The sequence below is a fragment of the Anomaloglossus baeobatrachus genome, chromosome 4 (genome assembly GCF_048569485.1).
Source record: "Anomaloglossus baeobatrachus isolate aAnoBae1 chromosome 4, aAnoBae1.hap1, whole genome shotgun sequence".
NCBI classification, from domain to species: Eukaryota; Metazoa; Chordata; class Amphibia; order Anura; family Aromobatidae; genus Anomaloglossus; species Anomaloglossus baeobatrachus.
This window is the reverse complement of record NC_134356.1, coordinates 242,161,932-242,177,562: the sequence shown is the minus strand read 5'-3', so window position 1 is coordinate 242,177,562 and position 15,631 is coordinate 242,161,932. Positions and strand designations below refer to the sequence as shown.

Genomic DNA, 15,631 nt, shown 5'->3' with positions numbered 1-15,631 from the left:
GCGAATTGGTCAGCCCGACTAAGCAAGCGATGGGTGGTTTGCTGTTGGGTGATGTGATGCTGGGGGAGGATAGAGTGGAATGTCGGCTTCGTTTTTCTAAGACGGATCAGAGGGGCCGGGGGCGCTTAGTAGTGTTGTACGCTTTACCGGGGCACCAGTTGTGCCCAGTGTTACATGTGTCAGAGTTTTTAAAGGTGCGCGGCGGTTACCCTGGTGTTTTTCTTAGACATACGGACGGATTGGCTTTGTCGCGGTATCAATTCAATGCGGTGCTGAAGATGGCTCTAGCAAGGGTGGGGGAGGAGCCACGTGAGTACGGGTCTCACTCCTTCCGGATTGGGGCGGCAACGGAGGCCGCCAGGTGGGGCTTGAGTGAGGATTGTATCCGGCGGATTGGGAGGTGGGAGTCTTCCAGGTTCCGTTTGTACATTAGGCCTCACTTGGTCAGGTGATGGTCAGGGGTGGGGGATTCAAGGTTGGTGTTAGATGCCGGTTTGTGGGCAATTTCTTGTGCTGTTGCTGTTTTTATTCGTGGTCTTTGTATTTTATAGGTCCATGCCTTGTGTGGATCCTCGGGCACTCCTGTGTGTATTGGGGAGCGTTGCGGGCGGATGTGCGGCGTGACGGTCGGCAGCTCGGAGTGTCGGTGTCGGAAGCCCGAGTAAAGTGGCTCGGAATTCGGGGCATGACCTGGGGTAGAGTGCGCCCAGAGGTGGCTTATTATAGCCGTATGGATCGTGTCCCTGATGTGTTAATTTTGCATGTGGGAGGGAACGATTTGGGAGTAAGGTCGGCGAGGGAATTGAAAAGGGATATAAAGCTGGACCTGTTACATTTGTGGAGGGCGTTCCCGGGCATAGTTATCGTTTGGTCGGACATTATAGCTCGGACGCAGTGGCGTTTTGGGAGGTCGGTGGACCGTATTAATAGGGCTCGGAGCAAGCTGAACCGGGCTATTGGCAGGTTTGTGGCGAGAAATGGTGGGTTGGTGGTGCGGCATAGAGAATTGGAGGAGTCCACGGAGCAGTATCTAAGGAGAGATGGGGTTCACCTGACTGATGTGGGTCTGGATTTATGGATGTTGGGTTTGAGGGATGGCCTAGAGCAAGCACTGGGGGTGTGGGGGGCCCGGGCCAAGTAAGGGTGTCACTTGGCCGGCCTGTGGCGGGGTGATAGGTCCGTCTGAGAGGTTGGGAGTACCGACAGTCGGCTTGTTGGTACGAAGTCGCTCAAGGGGAGTGGCTTCGGAGTGGATGGGAACTTGTGGGCGGAGGTCCCGCAGGTTCTGGGTAGGGGTAATTAACGATGGAACGTTGTTACCCCTCACCTCGGGCCGGGTGGTCACGGCCGAGGTGGTCCTCTGGGCCGGTTTGGAGGTTACGGCCGGGGGGTTAGGAATGATGGTTTGCCTCTCGGACGGATCTATCGGTGTTTCTGGTTATACGGGTATATATATATGTATAAGGTTAAGTTTAACAATTGAGTGGCATGTTGGGCCACAAGTTTGGTATACATATATACGGTAAAATAAAACTGTGGCCATTCCTGCAATAAAGTCGTGGTTCTCGTCTTCATTTAGGTAGATATGGTACGGGGGGTGTGTTTTACAGGATAACCTGCTTATCCCTTATAGATGCGTCAAGAAGGGCAGTGAGCCCCATAGGGGTGAATGGACCCCATGACGATCGGGAGGGTGCAAGGTTAGGAAAGGGTTAATAGGTTTGCATGGGATGGGGGATGTGTGGGAGTACAGGATTGGTAGTAGGGAGCTGTAAGGGGATTGGGGGGGAGCAAGGAAGGGGTGGGGTGTTGGGAGAGGTATAAGAGAGGGGGGTGTGCTGTTTACCTCCCCTTTCGTCGATTGATCTTTGTGTCCCACCCGCCCGCCCTGATATATAATTATATGTATATGTTCAAAAAAAAAAAAAAAAAAAAAGATAAAAAAAAAAAAAAAATAAAAAAATAAAAAGGTGAAAAGGTGATGGTTTTTCAAAAAAAAAAAAAAAAAAAAAAAGAACTTTAAAAAAAAAAAAAAAAAAAAAAAGAGGAATAAAGGAGAATACAAGGTTGAGTTGCTAATTTATTGTTGTCACAGCGGGGTGATAGGTCCGTCTGAGAGGTTGGGAGTACCGACAGTCGGCTTGTTGGTACGAAGTCGCTCAAGGGGAGTGGCTTCGGAGTGGATGGGAACTTGTGGGCGGAGGTCCCGCAGGTTCTGGGTAGGGGTAATTAACGATGGAACGTTGTTACCCCTCACCTCGGGCCGGGTGGTCACGGCCGAGGTGGTCCTCTGGGCCGGTTTGGAGGTTACGGCCGGGGGGTTAGGAATGATGGTTTGCCTCTCGGACGGATCTATCGGTGTTTCTGGTTATACGGGTATATATATATGTATAAGGTTAAGTTTAACAATTGAGTGGCATGTTGGGCCACAAGTTTGGTATACATATATACGGTAAAATAAAACTGTGGCCATTCCTGCAATAAAGTCGTGGTTCTCGTCTTCATTTAGGTAGATATGGTACGGGGGGTGTGTTTTACAGGATAACCTGCTTATCCCTTATAGATGCGTCATGCAAATACGTGAGAAAAAAAACATCACATAGAAGAAAAACTCATTTTTTGCAAACACAAACTTACAAATAATAATCTATAAGCAGTAAACTTTCCCTACTGGTGGCTGGAAACTTATTATTTGACTTATGGATAAATGAAGGGACACAGGATTTTAAGCTCCAAGTAAAAGAAAATATAAAACAAAGCCCATACAAAGTCTGACATTCACTACGAGTTTATGCAAAATCAATTACTTACATTGGAACACAAAAGCTAAGAGACTCATCAAAGTACTTTCCATCAGGACAGTTACATCCTTCAATACATTCATCAGTGCACAGTTCTCCAAGAAAAAGAGAAGAGCAAGTTCGTCCACACGAAGAAGAGCACTGATGGTACATCATTCCATACCGGCATATTACTCCTACAGAGAAGAGTTGGGATAATTATACAAATTGTTATAATAGCATTTCCATAATCAAGCCTCTTTTGGGGGCCAGCCAAAAGGTTTTGGAGAGCAGGAGTGAGTTAAAAGTGATCTAAGGGGTACTTTTCACACTACGACATCGCAGGTGTGATGTCGGTGGGGTCAAATCAAAAGTGACGCACATCCGGCGTCGCTGTCGACATCGTAGTGTGTAAATCCTTTTTGATACGATTAACGAGCGCAAAAGCGTCGAAATCGTATCATCGGTGTAGCGTCGGTCATTTCCATAATTTCGGAAGGACCGATGTTACGATGTTGTTCCTCGTTCCTGCGGCAGCACACATCGCTGTGTGTGAAGCCGCAGGAGCGAGGAACATCTCCTTACCTGCGTCCCGGCTGCAATGAGGAAGGAAGAAGGTGGGCGGGATGTTTACGTCCCGCTCATCTCTGCCCCTCTGCTTCTATTGGCTGCCTGCCGTGTGACGTCGCTGTGACGTCGCATGACCCGCCCCCTTAGGAAGGACGCTGTTCGCCGGCCAGAGCGACGTCACATGGCAGGTAAGTGCATGTGAAGCTGCCGTAGTGATACTTTTCCCTACGGCAGCTATCACAAGATATCGCAGCTGCGACGGGGGCGGGGACTATCGCACTTGACATCGCAGCAATTGGCTTGCGATGTTGTGGTGTGCAAAGTACCCCTAAATGTTCTCCAGAATGTCTGCACTTCAATGCAAATCAAATGACAGCAGAAAGAAATATAATTATATAATTCATTTATTTCACTGTTTGGAGATTTAGTATTGGTTATGCATGATCTTAGATCTTCTAAACTATGGGATGTTGGTCAAGAAAAATTTAACTGTAGGCCCACCAAGCCAATGGTATCAACAATAAGAGGTAGTTTGTTGTGACCCCTTAACACGCATTGACATATATGCAAATCATAAAATGTCTTAAAGGGTTGCCAGTTCTAGGACAGTCCATAATTATCAACATTTTACAGTTTACAATCGATGTCTTCTTATTAGAATTATGGGCTGTAGACATGAAACATTGTGTGTCCATGATTTTTTGATAAGCTTTCCAGAAAAAAATAGTCCAGTTGGCAACCCTGGTTGTACCACAAACAAAGTACATTTTAATTAATTGATCTTGAAATAAAAATAAGCTCCACAATTGGATGTGTTAAAAAAATGTTCTTGTGCTGAGATAATCTTATTAATGTACCCCTGCTATGTAGTGTGTAATGGCCATGTCTGACCATACAGGGACATGGTCTGATCATACCACAGCTCCTGGGCCGGGGAGGATGCAAAAGAGTGTACAGACTAGAGAGCATCAGATCACATCTGATTCTTTTTGTGACGTAAAATATTTCCCTGCCTGTTTTTAAGCATGTTTTACCTCATAGAAAGAATTATTTGCGATCCCATGCTGTTATGCCTGTAAATTCACCTTTGCGACCTTCCCTAGCTCGAGGTGGTGGTATGTTTAGACCATGCTCCTGCACGGTCAGATACAGATCAGGAACATTTTTTAAGAGTATCATTTTGTAAGATCATGTGTGAGTATTGGTGAGACTCCTGATGCTTCTGCAGTATGAGAGGAGGAGGCATGGCCACACCTACTGTTCTCTGCATAGGTGCATCAGGAGTCTGACTGATACAGTGCAGAGCTTCATACTGGTGTGTGGTGTAACATCCAAGACGGGAGGGGTGAGGAGCAGCTATTGTCATACTGAATTACAAGTGTTATAAAGATAATAGAACTGCACTGGCATCTCAGATTTATTGTGAATGAATGCAGGGATAGTGCAAAATAGTACCCCTTTAAATAAAAGCAGGAATACAGCTGCGATTGAGCTCTGGGTTATACTTTAAATGCCTCATAATTCAGTGATTGCTGATAGGTTTTCTACATCAGCCGGGGGCTTGACTAATAGCCCTCATACATATTATTGTGGGATCAGCTGACAGTCTAATGTGTATGAGTCTCCCCTGACAGTTCATGCCTGGGGAGAAAGGATACGGATCGTTGAATTTCAGTGGGAGCGCCTTTTGTCTATCTGGAAGATAAGCCACTGCTACAAGGGTCTGCAAGCTGCTTTGTCAAAGCAAGAAAACAGAGGAGCATCCAGCTAAGCTGAGCATTCCTTTTTATTGAAGAAGCGGATGAGTCAGTGAGCAACCAAACATTCGACCAACAGTCATCTAATGTGTAAGGCCTAAAAGCCCATCAGTCTGCCAGTGGCATCTGTCTATTAGGCAGTGGCATACCACTAAAGGTGGCAGACCATGCGGCCACTATGATGTCAGCACCGAGTCCAGACCACGCCTCCCCCTTGCCCGGAATCACAATTTCAACTGTATTGGTATTAATGATGGCAATACAGTTAAAAGCAATCCTCCATCATTCTCACGCTGTGTCTAAAATCTGACAGATCAGTGCAGAGGGCCTGATAATGTTGCTTCATTGCACCTGTTGTGCAGAGCAGTGAAGACACAGCTACAGAACGATCCCTGCCAAGACCGGAGCTGTGGGAGACCAAGGAGAATTGAGTATTCATTTTTTTAAATCAGTGGTGTCCATGATACTACATGGATGACTATGGGATGTTCATTATACTTTATGGAGGACTATTGACTGTGAATTATACTATATAAAGGGTCAATTATACCATATGAAAGACTATGGTCTGTGGATTATACTGTATGGAGTACTTTGGGCTCTGCATTATATAATGAGGTGTATTATACTATATGGAGGACTATGGGCTGTGAATTATATTTGAAGGTGCCTTATATTATATGGAGGACCATCGGGGGTGCATTATATATAGAGTACTGTGGAGGGTGCATAATATTATATGGAGAACTATGGTGTGCATTATACTGTATGGAGGACTGAGGGATGAATTATAATATAATGAATAATGTATAATGTAATGAACTATTCATCTCTCCCTCCATCCTCCCCACCCATCTCACCTTCCCCTCACATATTTTCGTCCACATTTCACCCTGTGTCTCCAGACACATACGACCATTCTATGGCCTCTCCTGCTCCCACCTACTAATACTCTCACTGCTTCTCCTCACTGCTGGGTATATCGCTCCAAATCCTGGTCCTCCTCACCACATCCCTATTGTCACTTCAAACCCTCATCCACAACCCATCACAAATTTCCGCAACCTCTCTAACCTCATACCCATCCACCCAGCCCTCGCTCCCCCAGTCTCACTAACAGGAGCCTTATGGAACGCTCGCTCTGTCTGCAACAAACTATCCTACATCCATGATCTTTTCATCACTAATAAACTCTCCTTCCTCGCCACCACAGAAACCTGGCTCACCCCCTCTGACACACCCTCTCCTGCTGCACTTTCTTATGGTGGTCTCCAACTCTCTCACACCCCCCGCCCCACTAACAAGCATGGTGGAGGAGTTGGTTTGCTCCTGTCCAACCAATGCTTCTTTACACCAATTCCACTACCACCCTTTGTTACTCTTCCCTCTTTTGAGGTGCACTCCGTACGCATCTACGCCCCATCCAACCTTCAACTGGCTGTCATTTACCACCCTCCAGGGCCAGCCACTGCCTTTTTTGATCATTTCACCACCTGGCTACTACACTTCCTTTCCACCGACATACCCACCATCATCATGGGTGATTTCAATATCCCCATGGACACTTCCCACTCATCTGTCTCCAAACGTCTAACACTTTCTTCCTCCTTCGGCCTCACCCAATGGTCTTCTGCAGCTACTCACAAAGATGGCCACACGCTGGACCTCATCTTCACTCACCTCTGTTCCCTATCTAACCTCTCTAACTCACCTCTTTCCCTGTCTGACCACAACCTACTCACATTCTCTTCCCTCTCTTCTCCAAGTACGCAACCCCCCCTCCACAAACTTTCACACCCTCGCAGAAATATCAAACACCTTGATTTACACGCACTTTCACAGTCCCTTCTTCCTCACACAGACATTGCTTTTTTACACGACGCAGATGCTGCTGCAACTTTATACAACACTACAGTCTCTGCAGCTCTCAAATCAGCTGCCCCCCTCACACACACCAAAACCCGCACAATCAACAGGCAACCCTGGCACACGAGTCAGACTAAACAACTGAGACGGGCTTCCAGAATTGCTGAGCGCAGATGGAAGAAGTCTCATTCTACTGAGCACTGCATATAAAGAGTCCCTCACCACCTTCAAGTCCACACTCACTGCTGCAAAACAAACCTACTTCTCATCCCTCATATCCTCTCTCTCTCACAACCCTAAACAGCTATTCAACACTTTCAATTCTCTCCTCCATCCTCCAGCACCACCTCCCTCTCCTCTCAGCTGAAGACTTTGCCTCTTTCTTCAAGCAGAAGATTGACAACATCAGAGCAAGCTTTGGCCCACAATCACCACAGCCCCTCATCATCGTTACTCAGCCCTCGTCCTCCAAATCCAGCTTCTCCACCATGACAGAAAACAATCTTTCCACTCTACTCTCAAGATCACATCTAACCACCTGTGCACTTGACCCGCTCTCATCCCACCTCATCCCCAACATCACCGCAGTCCTCATCCCAGCCCTAACCCATCTCTTCAACCTATCACTAACAAGTGGTGTATTCCCCTCATGCTTTAAACATGCCTCCATTACACCCATCCTCAAAAAGCCCTCCCTTGACCCATCCTATGTGTCAAACTATCGCCCCATATCCCTTCTCCCCTATGCCTCAAAACTACTGGAACAGCATGTCCATCTTGAATTGTCCTCATACCTCTCCTCCTGCTCCCTCTTTGACCGGCTACAATATGGCTTCTGACCTCATCACTCTACTGAAACTGCCCTAACCAAAGTCACCAATGATCTACTAACCGCCAAAGCCAAGCGACACTACTCTATCCTCCTCCTCCTGGACCTGTCCTCTGCCTTCGACACAGTAGACCATTCCCTCCTACTACAGATTCTCTCATCTCTGTGCATCACAGACTTGGCCCTATCTTGGATCTCCTCATACCTAACCGACCAAACTTTCAGCGTCCCCCATTTTCATACCACTTCCTCATCTCGGCCCCTATCTGTCAGTGTCCCCCAAGGCTCAGTTCTTGGACCCCTGCTGTTCTCAATCTACACCTTCGGCCTGGGACAGCTCATAGAGTCCCACAGCTTTCAGTATCATCTCTATGCCAATGACACACAGATCTACCTCTCTGGACCTGACATTACCTCTCTACTAAACAAAATTCCACAATGTCTGTCTGCTATTTCATCCTTCTTCTCTGTGCGATTCCTAAAGCTTAACATGGCCAAAACAGAATTCATTGTCTTTCCTCCTCCTGACTCATCCCCTCCAAGAAGCCTTTCCATCAAACTTGATGGTTGCTCACTCTCCCCAGTCTCGCAAGCTCGTTGCCTTGGAGTAACCCTCCACTCTGCTCTATCCTTCAAGCCACACATCCAAGCCCTCTTCACCTCATGCAGACTACAACTCAAAAATATCTCCCAGATCCGTGCTTTCCTTAACCAAGATTCAGCAAAAACATTAGTGCATGCCCTCATCATCTCCCGCCTCGACTACTGCAACCTCCTGCTCTCTGGCCTCCCTTCCAACACTCTTGCACCCATCCAATCTATCCTAAACTCTGCGGCCCGCTTAATCCACCTCTCCCCTCGCTATTCCCCAGCCTCGGCACTCTGCCAATCCCTTCACCGGCTTCCCATCGCCCAACGACTCCAGTTCAAAACATTAACCATGACATACAAAGCCATCCACAACCTGTCTCCTCCTTACATCTGTGACCTAGTCTCCCGGTACCTACCCGCACGCAACCTCAGATCTTCACAAGATCTCCTTCTCTACTCCTCTCTTATCTCCTCTTCCCGTACAAGATTTCTCCCGTGCCTCCCCTATACTCTGGAACGCTCTACCACAGCATATCAGACTCTTCCCTACCGTGGAAAGCTTCAAGAGGAACCTCAAGACCCATCTCTTCCAACAAGCCTACAACCTACAATAACCCTCAGTCCAGTACACCACTGCACAACCAGCTCTGTCCTTACCTATTGTACCATCACCCATTCCCTATAGACTGTGAGCCCTCGCGGGCAGGGTCCTCTCTCCTCCTATACCAGTCTGTTATGTACTGTTAATGATTGTTGTATGCATACCCTCTTTCACTGTAAAGCGCCATGGAATGAATTGCGCTATAATAATAAATAATAATAATAATATATAGAGGACTATGGTGGTGCATTATACTACAGTGCAATGAAAAAACACAAAAGAGAATGAAACAAAAATCAAATCATTGATCGTTTCACACAAAACTCCAAAAATGGGCCATACAAAAGTATTGGCACTCTCAGCCTAATACTTGGTTGCGCAACCTTTAGCCAAAATAACTGCGAACAACCACTTCCGGTAACCATCAATGAGTTTCTTACAATGCTCTGCTGGAATTTTAGACCATTCTTCTTTGGCAAATTGCTCCAGTTCCCTGAGATTTGAAGGGTGCCTTCTCCAAACTGCCATTTTGAGATCTCTCCACAGGTGTTCTATGAGATTCAGGTCTGGACTCATTGCTGGCCACTTTAGTAGTCTCCAGTGCTTTCTATCAAACCATTTTCTAGTGCTTTTTGAAGTGTGCTTTGGATCATTATCCTGCTGGAAGACCCATGACCTCTGAGGAAGACCCAGCTTTCTCACACTTGGCCCTACATTATGCTGCAAAATTTGTTGGTACTCTTCAGACTTCATAATGCCATGCACACGGTCAAGCAGTCCAGTGCCAGAGGCAGCAAAGCAACCCAAAAACATCAGGGAACCGCCGCCATGTTTGACTGTAGGGACCGTGTTCTTTTCTTTGAATGCCTCTTTTTTTTCCTGTAAACTCTATGTTGATGGCTTTTCCCAAAAAGCTTTACTTTTGTCTCATCTGACCAGAGAACATTCTTCCAAAACGTTTTATGCTTTCTCAGGTAAGTTTTGGCAAACTCCAGCCTGGCTTTTTTATGTCTCGGGGCAAGAAATGGGGTCTTCCTGGGTATCCTATCATACAGTCCCTTTTCATTCAGACGCCGACGGATAGTACGGGTTGACACTGTTGTACTCTCGGACTGCAGGGCAGCTTGACTTTGTTTGGATGTTACTCGAGGTTCTTTATCCACCATCAGCACAATCTTGCGTTAAAATCTCTCATCAATTTTTCTTTTCCTTACACATCTAGGGAGGTTAGCCACAGTGGCATGGGCTTTAAACTTCTTGATGACACTGCGCACCGTAGACACAGGAACTTTCAGGTCTTTGGAGATGGACTTGTAGCCTTGAGATTGCTCATGCTTCCTCACAATTTGGATTCTCAAGTCCTCAGACAGTTCTTTGGTCTTCTTTCTTTTCTCCATGCTCAATGTGGTACACACAAGGACACAGGACAGAAGTTGAGTCAACTTTAATCCATGTCAACTGGCTGCAAGTGTGATTTAGTTATTGCCAACACCTGTTAGGTGCCACAGGTAAGTTCCAGGTGTTGTTAATTACACAAATTAGAGAAGCATCACATGATTTTTCAAACACTGCCAATACTTTTGACCACCCCCTTTTTTATGTTTGGTGTGGAATTATATCCAATTTGGCATTATGACAATTTTTTTTTTTGTTTTTTTTTTCATTGAAGACAAATTAACCCCTTCAGCCCCCGGGCACTTTCCGTTTTTGCGTTTTTGTTTTTTGCTCCTTTTCTTCCGAGAGCCGTAACTTTTTTATTATTCCGTCAATCTTGCCATATGAGGGCTTGTTTTTTGCGGGACGAGTTGTACTTTTAAATGAAACCATAGGTTTTACCATATATTGTACTGGAAAACAGCAAAAAAATTCCAAGTGTGGAAAAACTGCAAAAAAAGTGTGATCACACAATAGTTTTTGGGATGTTTTATTCACAGTGTTCACTATATGATCAAACTGATGTATCTATGTGATGCCTCAGGTTGGTGCGAGTTTGTAGACACTAAACATGTATAGGTTTACTTGTATCTAAGGGGTTAAAAAAATTCACAAGTTTGTCCAATAAAAGTGGCGCACGTTTTGCGCCATTTTCCGAAACACGTAGCGTTCTTATTTTTTGTGATCTGAGGCTCAGTGATGGCTTATTTTTTGCGTGTCGAGCTGACGTTTATAATGGTACCATTTTTGCGCAGATGCTACGTTTTGATCGCCTGTTATTGCATTTTGCGTAAAACTTGCGGCGACCAAAAAACGCAATTTTGGCGTTTGGAATTTTTTTGCCACTACGCCGTTTACCAATCAGATTAATTGATTTTATATTTTGATAGATCGGGCATTTCTGAACGCGGCGATACCAAATATGTGTATATTTATTTATTTTTTAACCCTTTAATTTTCAATGGGGGGAAAGGGGGGTGGTTTGAACTTTTAGGTTTTTTTGTTTTTTTTTATTTTTTAAAACTTTTTTTTTTTACTTTTTTTTTTATTTTACTAGTCCCCCTAGGGGGCTATAGCAATCAGCAATCCGATCGCTGATCGCTATCTGCTGATCACAGCAATACAGCTGTAATCAGCAGATTCAGTCACTTTGGTTTTCCCTCTGCTCTCGGCCGAGGGAAAATGAAAGTGAAACATCATAGCAGCAGGCGTCATCACATGACCCTGTGCTACGATGGCAACCACCGATAGTCACGTGATAACACTTCCGGTGGGGGCGGCGGTAAGTAACTTTGGCAGCAAGATTTAAGGGGTTAATGGCCGCGGGTGGAAGCGATTCCACCCGCGGCTAGCAGGCACACATGTCAGCTGTTGAAAACAGCTGATATGTGTGCCGATCCACGCCGCCTGCCCACGGCAGGGGGCGGGGCTTAACGGGACACGATCCTGGACGGATAGATCCGTCCAAGGTCGTGAAGGGGTTAAATGAAGATTATAATACCAAAGAATTTGTGATTGCAATCATTTTCTAGAAGAACCTGAGTATTATCTGACAGAATTGCAGGGGTGCTAATACTTTTGGCCAGCACTGTATATGGAAAACTATGAAGGTCGCATTATATTATAAGGAGGGCTATGGGCTCTTTATTATACTATATGGAGGACTATAGGGGTGCATAATACTATATGGAGGTCTATGGGGGTACATTATATTATATGGAGGACAATGGGTTGTGCATTATACTATATGGAGGACTATTAAGGATGCATTATACTATATGAAGGATTATGGGATGTTCATTATACTGTATGAAGGACAATGGGGGTATATTATATAATATTATTTATATAATATGGAGAACTATGAGGGGTGCATTATAAAGGAAGGATTATTATAGTATATAGAGGTCTATGTGATGTATTATACTATATGGAGGACAAGGGGGTGTAGTATACTACATAGAGGACTATGGAGGGTACATTATACTATATGTAGGACTATGGGCAGTGCATTATACTATATGGAGAACTATGTTGGTCCCATTATACCATATGAGGTATATATAATATATAAGGCTATGTCGGGGCTATTAGAATATTTGGAGGCCTATGTGAAGGCCATTATACTACTTGGAAGGGTATATGGGGGTCATTATCATATCTGGAGGGCTATGATGGAGCCTTTATAGTTTATGGAGGACTATTTGAGAGTCATTATACTGTATGCAAGCAATTATGTAGTGTGAAGGATTGTGTGGCGTCCATCATATTGTCCGAAGGGCTGTTCGGGGGCCATTAGGCTATGTGCACACGCTGCGTTTTTTTGATGCTGCGTTTTTGTGCGTTTTTGGCCGCTAAAAACGCACAAAAACGCACCCGTGGCAAAAACGCATGCATTTTTGCCGCGATTTGGTGCGTTTTTGGCTGCGTTTTGCTGCATTTTTGATCTCTGCGTTTTTCTGCATTTTTCCAATGCATTGCATGGGGGAAAACGCAGAAAAACGCAGGAAAGAATTGACATGTCCATTTTTTTTTTAAGCTCAAAAACACAGCTTAAAAAAAAAGTTGTGTGCGGACAGTAAAAATGAAAACTCATAGACTTTGCTGGGGAAGCAAAGTCATGCAGTTTTGAGGCCAAAAACGCACCCGAAAAACGCGCAAAAACGCCGCAAAAAACGCACTGTGTGAACTTACCCTTATAAAGTTTGGAGGTTTAGTGGAAGCCTTTATATAGTGTGGAATGGTGTGGTGGCCTTTATACTGTATGTACACCCATTATACTGCATGGAGGGCCACAGCTGGGGCTTATACTGTGTTGATGTCACCATACTTAGGTAGTATGGTACCTAAGGGGTAGTTGAGAAGGGGTACACTAGGGTTATCACAGTGTGGGTGTGGGTGTGTGGGTGTGTGTGTGGGTGTGTGTGTGTGTGTGTGTGGGTGTGTGTGTGTGTGTGGGTGTGTGTGTGTGTGAAGGGTACTGTGAAAGATTTCACTATGGTATATCATGCAGTGTTTATGGGCACTTTGTTTTGGAAGTATATTTTTATGGGTGCAATGAAAAAGGAATCTAGGGGCTTAAAAAGGAAGATTACTTTGAAAGGGCTGAAAAGTTGTGACATATGCTAATATGTGATTCAGCCAAATAGTAATTTACTTTTTTTGTGAGGGAAGCAAGATGAGAACTCCTGCTATGGCGCCCGATGATTTCTGTGTAGACCCCTGCTGTTCGGCTATGTTCACATATTGCGTTTTTTTTGTGTTTTTCTGCAGCGTTTTTTCATGAGTTTTATGCAAATTAGAAGCTGCTTTTACAGTACAGCGATGAGATTTCAGAAATCTCACACACACATTTTAAAGAAGCAGTCATTTCTTTCAGCGTTTTTGCAGTATTTGTTTCACCATTCATACAATGAGAAAGTGCAAAAGCGCATCAAAAATGTAATCTGCTGCGTTTTTGCTGCGTTTTTGAGGCGTTTGTCGTGAATGAAAATGAATGAAACTAATTTTTTAAATAATTGTAGACACAGAACACTTGAACCACAGTGGAAGTCAGCCTGATTAGTTCCTCCAGATAAGTATCCTCGGTCCCAGCAAGGTTCACGGCAGCCAGCCGTATATAGACAAGAAGTAAGCAGGGGAAGGATCCAGGTCAGACTCCAAGGATTTGAATATAAGGCAAGGTAAGTGATGCACATCCGGCATCGTAAGTATGATTGTAGCGTGTAAAACCTCCATGCAATTGTGATTGAACGAAAATCCATTCATCGCATGCACGTCGTTCATTTCTCAAAGAATGAACGTGCAGTTGTGCAATGTTCCCGAGGCAGCACACATCGCAGTGTGTGACACCCCAGGAACATTGAACGACAGCTTACCTCCGTCCGCGGCTCCCGCCGACAATGTGCAAGGAAGGAGTGGGCGGGATGTTTACGTCCCGCTCATCTCTGCCCCTCTGCTTCTATTGGCCGGCTGCCGCATGACGTCGCTGTGACGCCGAACGTCCCTCCCACTCCAGGAAGTGGATGTTCACCGCCCACAGTGAGGTCGTATGGACGGATAAGTACGTGTGACAGCTTTTAATCGATTGTGCGGCACGGTCAAAAAATTGAACGTGCCGCACATACGATTGGGGCGTGTCACATCGCATACGATATTGAAAGGTGTAAAGCAGGCTTTAGACTTCCTAACTTTGTTACTGTACTGGATTTCTAAGTGACATATTAATTGTTGCAATTTGAAGTTAAGTAGCAAAAAACATTACAAAAAAAAACATTCTTTACCTTTTTACACCACCCAAAAATACCACTTTTTTCATTAATAATGTTGTTGCCTTTTTTTCCCAAAGAAAGAATGTCTTTTAAAAAAATATATTTGATATTGAAAGTAGTCAGTAAAGTATCTGCACTTGAAAATGGCCCCTATAAAAACTACAACCTTAGAAAGAAATAAGCCAAAATACAGCTGTCAATAGAAAAAAAGGGGGCGTAATAAGAAAACACAAAACCTACTGTTTTCCATAAAGGATGATTTTATTCTGCTAAAGTACTAAAATGTACAAAGCTGTTGTTGTTGATTCCTTATTACTTTTTTCTAGTACATAAAAACAGCATTAAAAAAAGTGAAAAAAATGTACATAATATGAATTCTAAATGTCAATATGTGTCAGACATTGAAGACGATCAGTCTCGTATAATTTTGAAATAATCCGATGATCATCATCTGTAAAAGGCCAACATCATCATAGTCGTCTGTCAACTTTATGCCCAAACAAGATGAATATTACTCCATGTTTTGTATAAGATCATACACAGATCTAATGGACAAAGTTCTTCATCATATTATAATATTCTACCTTATTTACTCACCACAAAAGGAAACTTGTGATCGGAAGTTGATGGACACGCCATGCTTGTTGCAGATGTAGGCATAGTGAGCCAAGGCATTGCACAGACAACTGCTGCCACATTTGCATGCGTCAAAACGACACAACTGATAATACAATGCTGGGCTCACGTAGGTATGACACGGCGCAAAAAGATCCTGATTGACAACATCACAGTGGGTCGCATATCCAACTGGAAAACAGGAAAACAAACTTGGATATGTTGTATATATTGTATTCATACATTTACAGTCATTTTAGAATAGAACATTTTTTTTAATTGCATGTTTTCTTGTACAAAAATAAGATTACTATCTC

At 44.4% G+C, this 15,631-nt stretch overlaps 1 protein-coding gene across 1 annotated transcript in view; it reads right to left on the bottom strand.

Moving 5' to 3' along the window:
• The window catches only part of OTOGL (otogelin like), a 315,223-nt gene that overhangs the window by 205,289 nt on the left and 94,303 nt on the right, over positions 1 to 15,631 (bottom strand). The window contains exons 19-20 of the mRNA XM_075344757.1: positions 15,297 to 15,506; positions 2,812 to 2,977 (exon numbers count right to left, since the gene is read on the bottom strand). Coding sequence (XP_075200872.1) covers positions 2,812 to 2,977; positions 15,297 to 15,506 — 376 coding nt within the window. The remainder of the gene's footprint in view (positions 1 to 2,811; positions 2,978 to 15,296; positions 15,507 to 15,631) is intronic.